General features: G+C 42.3%; 1 protein-coding gene across 1 annotated transcript in view; it reads left to right on the forward strand.

Annotated features, from left to right (window-relative positions):
• The first annotated feature begins 8,785 nt into the window (after positions 1-8,785).
• si:ch211-266k8.4 (carabin) overlaps positions 8,786-14,534 on the forward strand; it is a 165,264-nt gene continuing 159,515 nt past the window's right edge. Inside the window, exon 1 of the mRNA XM_059974000.1 lies at positions 8,786-8,957. Coding sequence (XP_059829983.1) covers positions 8,842-8,957 — 116 coding nt within the window. The 5' untranslated portion in view covers positions 8,786-8,841. The remainder of the gene's footprint in view (positions 8,958-14,534) is intronic.

Genomic DNA, 14,534 nt, shown 5'->3' on the forward strand with positions numbered 1-14,534 from the left:
GGGCTACCATTGTAGAGAAAGTACAATGCAGGCAGAAGATAAAGTGCAAGGCCATGTTGAAGTAGATTGTGAGGTCAAGTGAGTCATCACCAGGTTCAGGAACAGTTATTACCCCTCAATCATCAGGCACTTGGACCATTCGGGATAGCTTCACTTGCCCATTACTGATTTGTTCTCAAAACCTACAAGGCTCAGTTTCAAGGGTTCTTTATCTCATGTTCTTGACATTTATTTATTATTGTTTTATTTTCCTTTTCATTTGTATTTGCTCAGTTTGTTGTCTTTTACACTTTGGTTGATTATCAGTCCTGTTGTGTGTGGTCTTTCTTTGATTCTATTGTGTTTCTTAGATTTGCTGTGAATGGTGAAATACATCTACTTTCATAAGAAATTTACGTTGAACTTCAGGAAACCATTTAATAATCTGTTAACAGTGGGGCAAAAGCTGTATTTGAGCCTGGTGGTACATGCTTCCAGACGTTTGTATCTTCTGCCTGATGGGAGAGGGGAGAAGAAGGAATGTCCGCTGTGGGTGAGGTCTTTGAATATATTGTCTGATTTACTGAGGCAGCGAGAAGCACAGAGTCCATTGGAGTGAGGCTGGTTTCCATGGTGTACTGATTTGTACTTCCTTAGGAGTCTGTGGAGATTTGGCATGGCATCTAAAACTTTGAAAAACATCTATAGATGTGTATTGAGTGGCTGTAACACAGCCTGGTATGGAAACACCAATGCATTTGAATGGTAGTGAGTTCGGTCCAATACATCATGGGTAAAACCCTCCAAACCATTGAGCACATCAACATGAAATGTTGTCATAGGAAAGTAGCATCCATCATCAGAGATCCCCACCATCTTGGTATGCTCTCTTCTCACTACTGCCATCAGGTAGAAGGTATAAGAGCCCCAGGACTCGCACCACCAGGTTCAAAATCAGTTATTGTCCTTCAACCATCAGTCTCTTGAACAAAAGTGGATAACTACACTCACTTGCCCCATCATTGAGCTGTTTCCCCACAGCCAAGTATCTCAAGTTATCTCACATTCTCATTACTTATTGCTATTTATTTATATTTGGATTTGCAGAGTTTATTTTCTTCCACACTCAGGCTGATCTTTCATTGAGCAACACATACAAAATGCTGATGGAACTCAGCAGGCTAGGCAGCATCTGTGGAATAGTTGACGTTTCTGGCCAAAACATTTTGCGTGGAGCTTGTATTTCTAGCATCTGCAGATTTTCTCTTGTTTGTGATCTTTCATTTATTTTATCACTACTATTCTATAAATTAACTGAGCATGCCCACAGGAAAATGAATCTCAGGGTTGTATACGATGATATATATGTACTTAGATAATAAAATTTACTTTGACTTTGTCCACAAGTCTCTGCAGTTTCTTGTGGTCATGGGCAGAGGAGTTGTCATACCAAGCTGTGACGCATCTAAGTAGGAAAGCTGTTGTTCTAGCTGACCTAATTAGTATGTTTGCTGTGTTACTGACATTGCAGTAGTGTTACCTGGTAGCTCATTTCGAAGCCATGGAGATTCTCCAGTAAAAGATGTTGAATGAAAATGGTTAAGCTTATAATTCCTTTCATCCAACTTCCCTGGAGGTTAATATATGTCAGAGTGTTTTAAGTCCAACTAGTAGAGAGTATAAATGCCAGGCCAGTATATACCCAGAGGCCACTTTATTAGGTACAATTGTACACCTGCGAATATCTAATTAGCCAATCACATGGCAGCATGCAGACATGGTCAAGAGGTTCAGTTTATGTTCAAACCAAACATCAAAATGGGGAAGAAATGTGATCGAAGTGACTTTGTGGAATGATTTTGTTGGTGCTAGATATGGTTGTTTGAGTATCTCAGAAACTGATGATTTCCTGGAATTTTCACACACCAACAGTTTCTAGAGTGTACAGAAAATGGTGCAAAATCAAAACAAAAACATCCAGTGAGCAGCAGTTCAGAGGGTGAAAACAGCTTGTTAATGAGAGAATGGCCAGACTGGTTCGAGCTGACATGAAGGCAGCAGTAACTTAATTAATCACATGTTACAACAGTAGTGTGCAGAAGAGCATCTCTGAATGCACAACACATCGATATTTGACGTCAATGGGCTACAGTATAGAAAATGACAAAAAAGCTGCACACTCACTGGCCACTTTATTAGGTACAGGAATTAATAAAGTGGTCACTGAGTGCACATCTTGAGATTTATAGAGAACAATATGGTGTCATAAAGGACATATTAAATTCAGCAAAGTGTTCATTAACCAAAGGGCAGGCAAATTTAATTGGCTGACCATCCAGAACATGCCCAAGGAGGTGCAGAATCAGAATCAGGTTTATTATCACCGGCATGTGTCATGAAATTTGATTCTGATCCCAAGGAAAAATCCAGAGCTGGAGTCCCCAGGTTCAACACTGACTGGCAACTGCTGCAACACCACTGATGTCAAACTGTATCAGTCTCCTTTGGATTCATCAGTTACTTGGAGAGGGGGAGCCTGCTGCGTGGGCAACAACTTGCTCTCTACATCGTTCTGCCCTGGCTTGTGTATCATAGACAGCTGGGATGCAACATCCACGGTTGATCCCGACCAACAGAGGACCTCAATCATAGTAATTTTCTCTTTGCACTGAATTACAGCCACAAAGTAACACACTTCATGTTGTGTAAGTCACTGATAATAAACGCGATTCTGATTTCAATGCTGATATTGATAAATTAACTCTTCTTGGGCTTCCAGCCGGGTTCAAATGTTAAGGATGGATAGATTTATGAAGATTGCAGAGTTTGTCATTGAAACGTCAGTTAAAATTGATACCTGGACCTGCTGGAAGTCTGAAAAGAGTTTAAGCGTCATATATGCCAGAAAATCACTAGATCCCCTTTCTGACATTGATAGGTTAATTACAGGGATATTGTGCTCACTATATGAAAGAATAGCAAACATTCCCCGTTTGCAAGTATGAATGGATGAAAGGATGGGAATTTATGTCATAGGCTAGGTTTAAAGGGCTGAATTATGGGATTAGGCTGCCTTTATCTTTTGTTTCATCTGAAACAACTGGCAGTGGATAGTCATAAAGATAAGAGATTCTGCAGTTGCTGGAAATCGAGAGCAATACACATAAAATGCTGGAGGAACTCAGCATGTCAGGGAATATCTATGGAGGGGGATAAACAATCAACGTATTGGGCCAAGGCTCTTCATCAGGACTAGAAATAAAGGGGGAAGAAGCCAAAATAAAAAGATGGGGGGAGGGGAAGGAGGATAGCCAGAAGGTGATAGGTGAAGCCAAGTAGGAAGGAAAGAGCCAAAGAGGAAGGAATCTGATAGGAGAGGAGAGTTGACCATAGGACAAAGAGAAAGAGGGGATCCAGGGGAAGGTGATAGGCCGGTGAGAAGAGGCAAGAGGCCAGCATGAGGAATAGGAGGGGAAGGAATTTTTTTTTAAACTGGAAAGAGAAATCAATAGTCAAGCCATCAGGTTGGAGGCTGCCAAGACAGAATATAAAGTACTGCTCTCCTGTCCTGATCTGATCCTTCTGTACAGTTTTTCCTTGAATCCAAGTTCATCACTGAAACCCACCAACTTACTGTGGTGCTCAGGCATGACACAGGTGATGTATCTGGATATGATGCTTTCCATGGTGTAATGATAAAAAATAGTGAGTATATCAGTTAGCCTCTTGAGAATGGAAAGGTGCTGATAAACTTTCTTGGCTGTGATATCTACAGAGTCTGGTTGGACCAGGTCAGGCTATTGTGATGTTCACTCCACTCACCCATGGCACCTGCTTGAACCACCCCCCCCCCCCCCCAATCAGGGTCACTTGAAGCCCTGGTAGAGGTGGTGGATGGTTGTTTGAGCCGCTGGTGCAGATCATAAGTTCTGGTTATGTGACCACTGATGCCAGGCAGACAATCTCTGAAGAGTATTGATAATGGCTGTGGTCACCCATCTTGTAAAGACACTGGCCAGAAGGTAATGGCAAACTACTTCTGTAGAAAAATTTGCCAGAAACAATCACAGTCTCCATGACTACCCATGTGATACAACATGGCACATAAGGAAGATAACGATGACTCCTAGGAACCTAGCTCTCAATCCTCTGATCTATAGCACCATCAATGTAAACAAGAACATGTGTATCGCTTCCCTCATCCAGTGGCCAATGACCAGCTCTTTTTGTTGACAGAAAGGGTAAAGGTTGTTGTCAAGACATGTCACTCAGCTCCCTATATCCTTCCTGTATTCCTGACCTTGGTCATATTTGTTCCTTTAAGCCAATAGCTGGTCCTGTGTATCCCTTGCAAAAGGTAGTAAAGGATGTCATAGACGTTTGTTTTTTGACCTCAATGTTTTTTTTTTAAGAATATCCTTGTTAAGTACCATTCCCAACAAGGAACAGGCTCCCAAAGTAGATGTTGCAGGTATAGTAACAATATTTAAAAGACATTTGGACAGGTACAAGAAAAGGTGCAGAGAGATATAGGGCAAATGTGAGCAAATAGTGCTGGCTTAGGTGGGTATCTTGGTTGGCAAAGATGTGTTGGACCAAAAGGCCTGTTTTGAGCTGTAACACACTACAGAAATCTGGAATAAGAAGAGTGTTGATATCAATCAGAGAATGCCAGCTGGAATTTCTGCAGCACGTACTGAGAAGAGAGAAACCAAGTCAAGTCACTTTTTATTGCCATTTTGACCATAACTGCTGGTACAGTACACAGCAAAAAACAAGACAACGTTTTTCAGGACCTTGGTGCTACTTGAAACAGTACAAAAACTAGACTGAGCTATGTAAAAACAACACAGAAAACTACACTAGACTACAGACCTACCCAGGGCTGCATAAAGTGCACAAAACAGTGCAGACATTACAATAAATAATAAACAAGACAATAGGCACAGTAGAGGGCAGTAAGTTGGTGTCAGTCCAGGCTCTGGGTATTGAGGAGTCTGATGGCTTATGGGAAGAAACTGTTACATAGTCTGGTCGTGAGAGCCCGAATGCTTTGGTGCCTTTATCCAGATGGCAAGAGGGAGAAGAGTTTGTATGATGTGTGTGTGGGGTCCTTCATAATGATGTTTGCTTTGCGGATGTAGCGTATAGTGTAAATGGCTGTAATGGTGGGAAGAGAGACCCCGAAGATCTTCTTAGCTGACCTCACTATCTGCTGCAGCATCTTGCAATCGGAGATGGTGCAACTTCTGAATCAGGCAATGACGCAGCTGTTCAGGATGCTCTTAATACAACCTCTGTAGAATGTGATGAGGATTGGGGGTGGGAGATGGGCTTTCCTCATCCTTTGCAGAAAGTAGAGACTCTGCTGGGCTTTCTTTGCTATGGAGCTGGTGTTGAGGGACCAGGTGAGATTCTCCGTCAGGTGAACACCAAGAAATTTGGTGCTCTTAATGATCTTTACCGAGGAGCTGTCGATGTTCAGCAGAGAGTGCTCGCTCAGTGCCCTCCTGAAGTCAACAACCATCTCTTGTTTTGTTCACATTCAGAGACAGGCTGTTGGCTCTGCACCAGTCCGTATCCACTGCACCTCCTCTCTGTAAGCTGACTCGTCATTCTTGCTGATGAGACCCACCATGGTCATGTCATCAGTGAACTTGATGATATGGTTCGAGCTGTGTGTTGCAGCACAGTTGTGGGTCAGCAGAGTGAACATCAGTGGACTGAGCACACAGCGCTGGGGAGCCCCCGTGCTCAATGTGATGGTGTTGGAGATGCTGCCTCTGATCCGGACTGACTGAGGTCTCTCAGTCAGGAAGGATCCAGTTGCAGAGGGAGGTGTTCAGGCCTAGTAAGCTCAGCATTCCAATCAGTTTCTGAGGGATGATTGTGTTGAATGCTGAACTGAAGTCTATGAACAGCATTCGAACATATGTGTCTTTTTTGTCCAGATGGGTTAGGGCCAGGTGGAGGGTGATGACAATGGCGTCATCTGTTGAGCGGTTGCGACGGTACACAAATTGCAGGGGGTCCAGTGAGGGGGGCAGCAGGGTCTTGATGTGCCTCATGACGAGCCTGTCAAAACACTTCATGATGATGGATGTGAGTGCAATGGGACAGTAGTCACTGAGGCAGGACACTGAAGACTTCTTTGGGACGATGGTGGCAGCCTTGAAGCACATTGGAATGATGGCGCTGCTCAGGGAGATGTTGAAGCCTGAGCATCAGCAAGTGCTGGGAAAAATTGAGGGAAGAAGCAGGGGACCTTGGAGGGAAGTAACAGGCAGGTGAGAAGTAAAAGATCAGAGTGGGAAATAGAGGGGGGGATTTGGTAAAATTTGTTCATCAGAAGGAGAAATTGATATTCATGCCATCAGGTTGAAGGTATCCAGAAGGAATACAAGGTGTTGCTCCTCCACCCTGAGAGTGGCTTCATCTTAGCAGAAGAGGAGGCCATGGATCGACATGTCAGTTTCAGCATCTACAGACTTTCTGTGTAGATGTAACAAAATTGTTTACACTCAGATGCTTGAAATGCATTAACTTTATACAAATATAATTAGATATATGGAGAGGTTCAGTAACTTTAAATTCCTTGGTGTTATCATTTTGGAGGATCTGTCCTTGGACTAGCTTGTAAATGCCATTACAAAGAAGGCACAGCAGCACCTCTACTTCCTTAGAGATCTGCACAGATTTGGCATGTCATTTAAAACTTTGACATCTTCTATAGAAGCACAGCGGAGAATATCCTAGCTGGTTGCATTCACGGCCTGGTATGGAAACATAAATGCCACAGAAAGCCAGCAAAAAGTGGTGGATGCAGTCCAATCTATCACAGGAAAAGTCCTCCCTACCATTAAGCACGCCTGCAAGGAGCGCTGGTTCATGAAAGCAACATAAAGTATCAAGGGCTCTTGCCATCTAGGCTATGCTCTCTTCTTGCTGCTGCTATCAGCTACCATGATCCACTCTCCTCTCCTATCAGATTCCTTCTTCACACCAGATTTTTCTCATCAATGGGTCATAGAAACTGGCTATGTACAACTTCTAGTATCTTAAAAAAGTAATACTGCAGGTAACTACAACTGCTCCACCACAGGAGTACACCATTAAGAATGAATGTGGAATATAGGAAATAATTTAGAAGCAGAATTAGGAACACCCTCACAGCTTTAGCCAAATCATACACCATTATTGATGAAGATCCAGCATCTGTAGGATTTTTTCCAACTATTTATTCCTGTCCTTAGATTTTGCCTGACCTGCTAAGTTCCTCCAGCACTTTGAATCAGAAAGAGGTTTATTATCACTGACATTTGTTCTGTGGCAGTAGTGCAGTGCAATACATAAATACTATATGTTACAATAAATACATAAAAAAGCAAAATAATGTGTTTGTGGATTGTTCAGAAATCTGATGGCAGAGGGGAAGCTGTTCCTAAAACATTGAGTATGGTTCCTCAGGCTCCTGTAACTTCTCCCTCACAGTAGCACTGAGAAAGAGGGTATGTCCTGGGTGATGGGGGTCCTTCACGATGGATGCCCCCTTTCCAAGGGATTGCCTTTTGATGATTTCCTTGATGGTGGGGGAGGGGGCTAGTGCCCTTGATGGAGCTGGCTGAGTGTACACCCTTCTGCTGCTTTTTGTCATCGAGTGCAAAGTTTGTGTACGTTGCTCAAGATTTCCAGCATCTGCACAAATGCTTGTGTTTATGTTGTCCAATGTGTATTAATTACAGTAATTACTAAAATAGTGTTTTATGGTTTAAAGGTTTAGCCACAGTATTATTTCCTGTCGGTCACTTTCCTGTACAGACACTCCTGTGCCCAGTGTCACAGTATGAAAAAATATCAATGTATATAAGCTATCTGATTATTTATTGTTTTCTTTACCTTTTTTTTGTGTTGCATCTGATACAGAGTACAATTATTTCATTCACCTTTACACGTGTACTGGGCATGACAATCTTAAATCTTAATGACGATGACTAATAAAAATAACATTTTATGTGCTGTGTTGTATGACAAAAAAAGTGTTTTGCCATTGCCACCTTCCGGGCAGTGTCTTTACAAGACAGGTGAGCCCAGCCATTATCAATACTCTTCAGAGATTTCCTGCCTGGCGTCAGTGGCCACATAACCAGGACTTGTGACTTGCTCTAGCTGCTCACACGACCATCCATCACCTGTTCCCATGGCTTCACATGACCCTAATCGGGGGCTAAGCAGGTGCTGCATCTTGCCCAAGGGTGACTGCAGGGTAGCGGAGGGAAGGAGCACTTTACATCTCCTTTGGTAGAGGTGTGCCTCCATCCTGCCACCCTACTTTAACAGTAGATACTATAAATAATTATTTTAAAATTAAAATTTCAAGTTATTTTATGATTGCCATGTCACTGCAGTGGAAATATGATTTTACATTAGATCATCGTTAATATCTTCTGCTTTACACAGTATTTAAATAATTTCTCCCGATATTTGTAATTAGATTACGTGCATAGCTTTTTTGTCCAGCTGGCGGCCTCGAGGGATATAAAATGATTGAAAACTGGTAGGGAAATCTGCAAGAACTTGTGTGGAAAAGCCAGGGCGAGGAAGGGAAAAAGTTTTCAAGTGCAGAGATTTGAAGGCTGAATCGACCTTTGTTTTGGAAAAACAACGTCGCCCAATCATCACAGGCGAGAGAAGCCATTGGTCCGCGGCTTCCCGACCAATGGCCACTCCCGACGGGGCGCGTCCGGAGGCGGCGCCAGATTCGAACTTTCCTTTAATTTGACTGAGACAGCGGTTCCGAGAATATCTTCGCGTTACTCCTCAGGGAAGAGACTGTACCTGCACTGGCACCGGCGGCTACCGAGTATGGACAACTGCCCGTCTGGGAAGCGGTGTGTCCTTGGCTTCGATGAGTTCGGGTTTGCCGTGTTCCGGAGACATTGTCGCAGGTGGAGACGGCAGCACCGCAGCCATGATTACAGGTGAGTCCTGACACGGCTCGCTGAACTAACCCAGACCGGAGGTCACACTGAAAAATCGCACCGTCATTGAACTAACCAGTCCAAAATCACTCAACTAACGGGACCGTCAATATACCAGACCCAAACCAGGGAAAATCCACTCACTCAACAAAACTAGAGCTTGGATAAATCAGACCAACATACCTGCCAACTCTTGCTCTACCTTTCCCTTCCCTCCCCTCCACTCCATTCCACCTTTTTATGCTGTCCTCCAGTCCAGGTGATGGGTCTCGAGATTGTCTGTTTCCTGCCATGGATCCTGGCTGACCTACTGAGTTCCTCTGGTGTTTTATGTGTTGCAACTAACCAGGTAGTCAATTGATCAGAGAAAATCCACTGAACAGACCTTTATTATCAATAAAACACATGGTTAGTACATTAGAGGAAACCACACTCTCATTAAATCACACTAACTGACTCAATAAGGCATACTGTCATTGAACTACACCAAAACCCAATCAATAAACCACAAGACAGAAAGAAATATGTAACATATTCCAAATGAACCTACTTGAAAAGCCTGACCACAAACAATTCAGATTAACATCAATTCAATAAACTATTCTGTCAATAGGTTCAATAGCCGATTGAATCTGTATAATAAATACATTGTAGATAATCTTGGTTGATCATTTGTTGAGGTGAGGATGACTTGATTTTACTTCATTTCTGATAGGGTTTAAGGGTGAGTGATGAGACTATAATGTGATGCACAGATAGGGTAGCTTGGGAGTTCTGGCATTTATGTTGGCTCTCTGCATGTTCCTGATGAAAGAACTTTCAGGTTCACAAACACAAGAAAATCTTCAGATGCTGGAAATCCAGAGCAACACCCACCCAATGCTAGAGGAACTCAACAGGCCAGGCAGTATCTATGCAGAATAATAAATAGTTAACATTTCAGGCCGAGACCCTTTATCAGGGCTGGTGGTTCTTCATAAAATTATGGAGTACCACAACACAGAAATGGGCTCTTTAGCCCAATTCATGGCTGCAAATCTTGATTCCTACCTACACTAATCCCATCAGCCCACATTCGGCCCGCATCCCTTTCCTGCTCAGCTTTTAACTGCTGTTGCTAAGTTAACAAATTTCACGGCATACACCGATTATAGTAAACCTGATTCATTAAATTCCGAACAATATAAAGCTGCTAGCATTTTTTCTTCATCATTGCACCAATATGTTGGGCCTAGCATAGATTCTATGAATGTTGATGCCCAGGACTTGAAGCTGCTCACCCTTTCCACACTGACCCTTAAGTGAGGACAGTTGTGTGTTCTACTGACACTGAGTGCAAGGCTGTTGTTGCAACACAACTCATCCAGCTGATCAGTCATGCCTCCATATTGCCCCTTGTTTTCATCTGAGATTCTACCAACAATGTTGGAGTCATCAGCGAATTTATAGATGGTGTTTGAGCTGTGCTTAGCCACACAGTCATGAATGTAGAGAGTAGAGCAGTCGGCTAAGACACATCCCTGAGATATACCTGAGCTGATTGTTAGTGAAATGTTATTACTGATTCATACTGACTTGTATTCTCCCAATGAGGAAATTGAGCATTCAGTTACAGAGGTACAGAGGCCCATGTTTTAAAGTTTTTTTTTCTCCACCTCCATTTTAAGTAGGCATAGGTCAAGACTTTCTACATAGTTGGGAATGTTGCACCGTTTCAAGGAGGTTTTTTGAGAACACCTGTTGTCAGTCTCTTGCTGTGACAGACCATTGGGAAGAGTACAAATGACACAGAGTCATAGAAAGGTACAGCACAGAAACAGGCCATGCAGCCCATTTAGTCTGTGCCGAACTAGTTAAACTGCTGACTTCCATCAACCTGCACCAGGACCATAGTCCTCCATACCCCTACTGTCCATCTACGTGTCCAAACTTCTCTTAGAAGTTGAAATCAAGCTCACGTGCACCACTTGCGCTGGCAGGTCATTCCACACTCTCATGTCCCTCTGAGTGAAGAAGTTTCCCCTCATGTTCCCTTAAAACTTTTCACCTTTCACCTTTAACCCATGATTTCTGGTTGTAGTCCCACCCAACCTCGGTGGAAAAAGCCCACTTGCATTTACCCTATTGATACCCCTAATAATTTTGTACACATCTATCAAATCTCCTGTCTACATTTAATACAGCTCTTGCTTCCCAGCTTCAATGCTCAGCTTCAAGCCTGATTTTCAGTGCTGTGTGTGTGATCTTCCTGTGCCTAGGTGACTTTTCTCCCAGATGCCAAAGATGTGACTTTTTAATTGACTACTACATTGTCCTGAGTGTGGTAGAATCTGGGGGAATTGATAGCAATGTGGGGAAAATAAAAAAGGAGTGAAAATGAGTGCTGGAGGGTCAGCATGGACAGCGCACCTAAGGCCCCAGGTCTGTGGTCCATGACTCTAACAGATACTTCCTGTGTCATGGATGTGATGTATCTGAGATTCTTTGCCTTGTCTTCCTCTTCCCGGATGTGGGAGATGAATCTGTGACTAATGTTGGATTCATTCATTCATTATGTGCCATGTCGTATAATGTGGGCGATCATGGTCTATCCATGACATTAATTGTTCTTAGCAAATTTTTCTATAGAAGTGGTTTGGCATTGCCTTCTTCAGGATAGTATTTTTACAAGATGGGTGACCTGAGGCATTATCTCTACACCGGATTACAGTTACAGAGTCACAGCAAAGTACAGCTCAGAAACAGGCCATTTGGCCCATCTAGTCTGTGCTGAATTATTTAAACTGACAACTCCCATTGACCTGCACCGGGACCATAGCCCTCCATACCCCTACCATACCTGTACCTATCCAAACTCTGCTTAAAAGTTGAAATCAAGCTCACTCCTTGTGCTGACAGTTTGTTCCACACTCACAGGCCCTCTGAATGAAGAAGTTTCCCATAACGTCCTTTTAAACTTTTCACCTTTCACCCTTAAGCCATAACCTCTGGTTGTAGACCCACCCAAACTCAATGGATAAAGCCTGCTTGCACTTGCCTTATCTATACCCCTCATAATTTTGTATACTTCTATCAAATCTGCTCTCAATCTTTTACATTCTAAGGGTGAAGTCCTAACTTATTCGATCTTTCCTTATAATTCAGCTCCTTCAAACCCAACAACATCCTTGTAAATTTTATCTGTACATTTTTCCTGTAGGTAGGTGGTCAAAACTGCACATAATGCTCCAAATTAGGCCTCACCAATGTCTCGTACAACTTCAGCATAACATCTCACCAATGTACTCAATTAGAGTGTAGAATTGTTATGCTTTTTTGCAGTCTAATTTTCCTGTGCTAATAGTTTTTATATAATGACCTGTATGTGTGTAATTAAGTGAATTTTCTAGTAGTTTTACTGACTCTGTATTTTCTAGAAGCTTCTCTGTTTTTGTGCAGCAGGGATCACACCACATAGGCTAATTGTTATACCTGAAATACTCTTATCTTTAGTCTGAGACAATCATGAGATTGTCTGAGATTATCCTTACACAATCATGGTGCCTTTTTCTTTGTCTATTTTCTTTGTTTGGTTTGTTCTAATATCACTTAAGAAAATGGCCATAATCACTAAGTATTGTGCCTCATTTGTGGTATCCAAAGAAGCTGTGGAACAATATAACCAGATTTAACAGAAAGGAAGAGTCTCTCTTTAGATGACAATTATAGTGAACCTTAGGCCAGCTCATGCATGGTGGACATTTGATACCTTTCGTCTGTAGTGAGGAACCAAGAATCAGTTTTGTGGGCTCCTTGAGAACATCAACTTTGATCATTTGTAGTAGGAGTTTCTCTGTCAGATGGAATACAATCTGTTTCTGTGGCTTTCTTTTTTTTTCATTTACCATTTGGCTTTTTGGACTTCTTGTCAGTAAAGGATGGTGGCAAGGCTACCCAGACAGTATTGGAGAGAGTCATGGTTAAGGGGTTTATTCTGTCTGTATAGTCTCCAACCTAATGGCGTGAACATCAATTTAACTAACCTGGTAATTTCTCCCCTTGCCCCTTCTCCCTTTTGTTTTCATTTCCCAGTTTCTTTCCCCTAGACCAGAAGACATAGGAGCATCGAGTCTGCTCCACCATTTTAACATGGCTGATTCCCAGATTCCACTCAACCCCATACACTTGCCTTCTTACCATATCCTTCAATGACCCTGACTGATAAGGATGAAGTTAATTGTTTCCTTAAGTATATGCACAAACTTGGCCTCCACCACTGTCTGTGACAGAGCATTCTACAGACTTGGTATTCACTGGCTAAATAAGATCTCCTTGCCTCTGTTCTAATGGGTCACCCTTCAATTTTGAGGCTGTGCCTTTTAGTTCTTGATACCCCCACCATAAAAAATATCCTCTCCACATCAACCCTATCTAGTCCTTTCAACATTCGGTAGGTTTCAATAAGATCCCCCTGCATTCTTCTAAATTCCAGTGAGTATAGGTCCAAAGCTGCTAAACGTTCCTCATGTTAACCCCTTGATTCCCAGAATAGTTCTCATGAACCTCCTCTGGACTCTTTTCAATGACAACACATCCCTTCTGAAATATGGGGCCCAAAACTATTGACAATATTCCAAGTGTGGCCTAACCAGCGTCTTATAAAGGCTCAACGTTACTCCTTGCTTTTATATTCTAATCCCCTTGAAATAAATGCCAGGATTGCATCTGCCTTCTTTACTACAGATTCAACCTGTAAATTAACCTTCTGGGAGTGTTGCACAAGGACTCCTAAGTCCCTCTGCACTTATGTTTGAACCTACTTCTTGTTTAGATAAGTCTGTACTATTGTTCCTTTTACCAAAATGCATTATAAGATATATGAGCAAAAGTAAGCCACATAACTGCTACTGAATGGATGATTTTTGTTTATCGCACTATTCTGTGTAAACTCTTAGAGACTATAGTGCATGAAAATGCCAGGAGATCAGCAATTTCTGAGATAGTCAAAACACCCCATCTGGCACCAACAATCACTCCATTGTCACATTTCTTCCCCATTCTGATGTTTGATCGAAAGAATAACTGAAACTCTTGATCAAGTCTGCAAGTTTTTCTGCATTGAGTTGCAGCCACATGATTGGCTGATTAGATATTTGCATTAACAAACAGATGTACATGTGAACCTAATAAAGTGGTCACTGAGTACATGACTCTACAACCACTAGCATAGTTGACATAAATGTCCTCCAAGGTAGCCCAGTAAATCACTCACTTCAAGGGAAGGTAAGGTCGGGCAAGAAATACTGGCCATGCCATTGATGTCCAGATCCTGATAAATTAATTAAAAAAATATCTTTATCATTTGCCTAAGTTTTCAGTTACTGCAGACAGAAAATCCCACTGGCACGATTTGAGCTCTTAGTACACTTATGTAGTTTACTGTCATGTCCCCATTTGACCCTGGGGAAATATAAAGCAACGTCTAGTTGAAGAACACAGTGTTCCTATCATCTAGAATGTTTATCCCTCTACTAACATGTGCTATGGTGTGTTGGCCTTCATTATTCAGGGGATTGAGTTCAAGAGCCATGAGGTAAT

The sequence above is a fragment of the Hypanus sabinus genome, chromosome 7, assembly GCF_030144855.1.
Source record: "Hypanus sabinus isolate sHypSab1 chromosome 7, sHypSab1.hap1, whole genome shotgun sequence".
In the NCBI taxonomy this organism is placed as follows: Eukaryota; Metazoa; Chordata; class Chondrichthyes; order Myliobatiformes; family Dasyatidae; genus Hypanus; species Hypanus sabinus.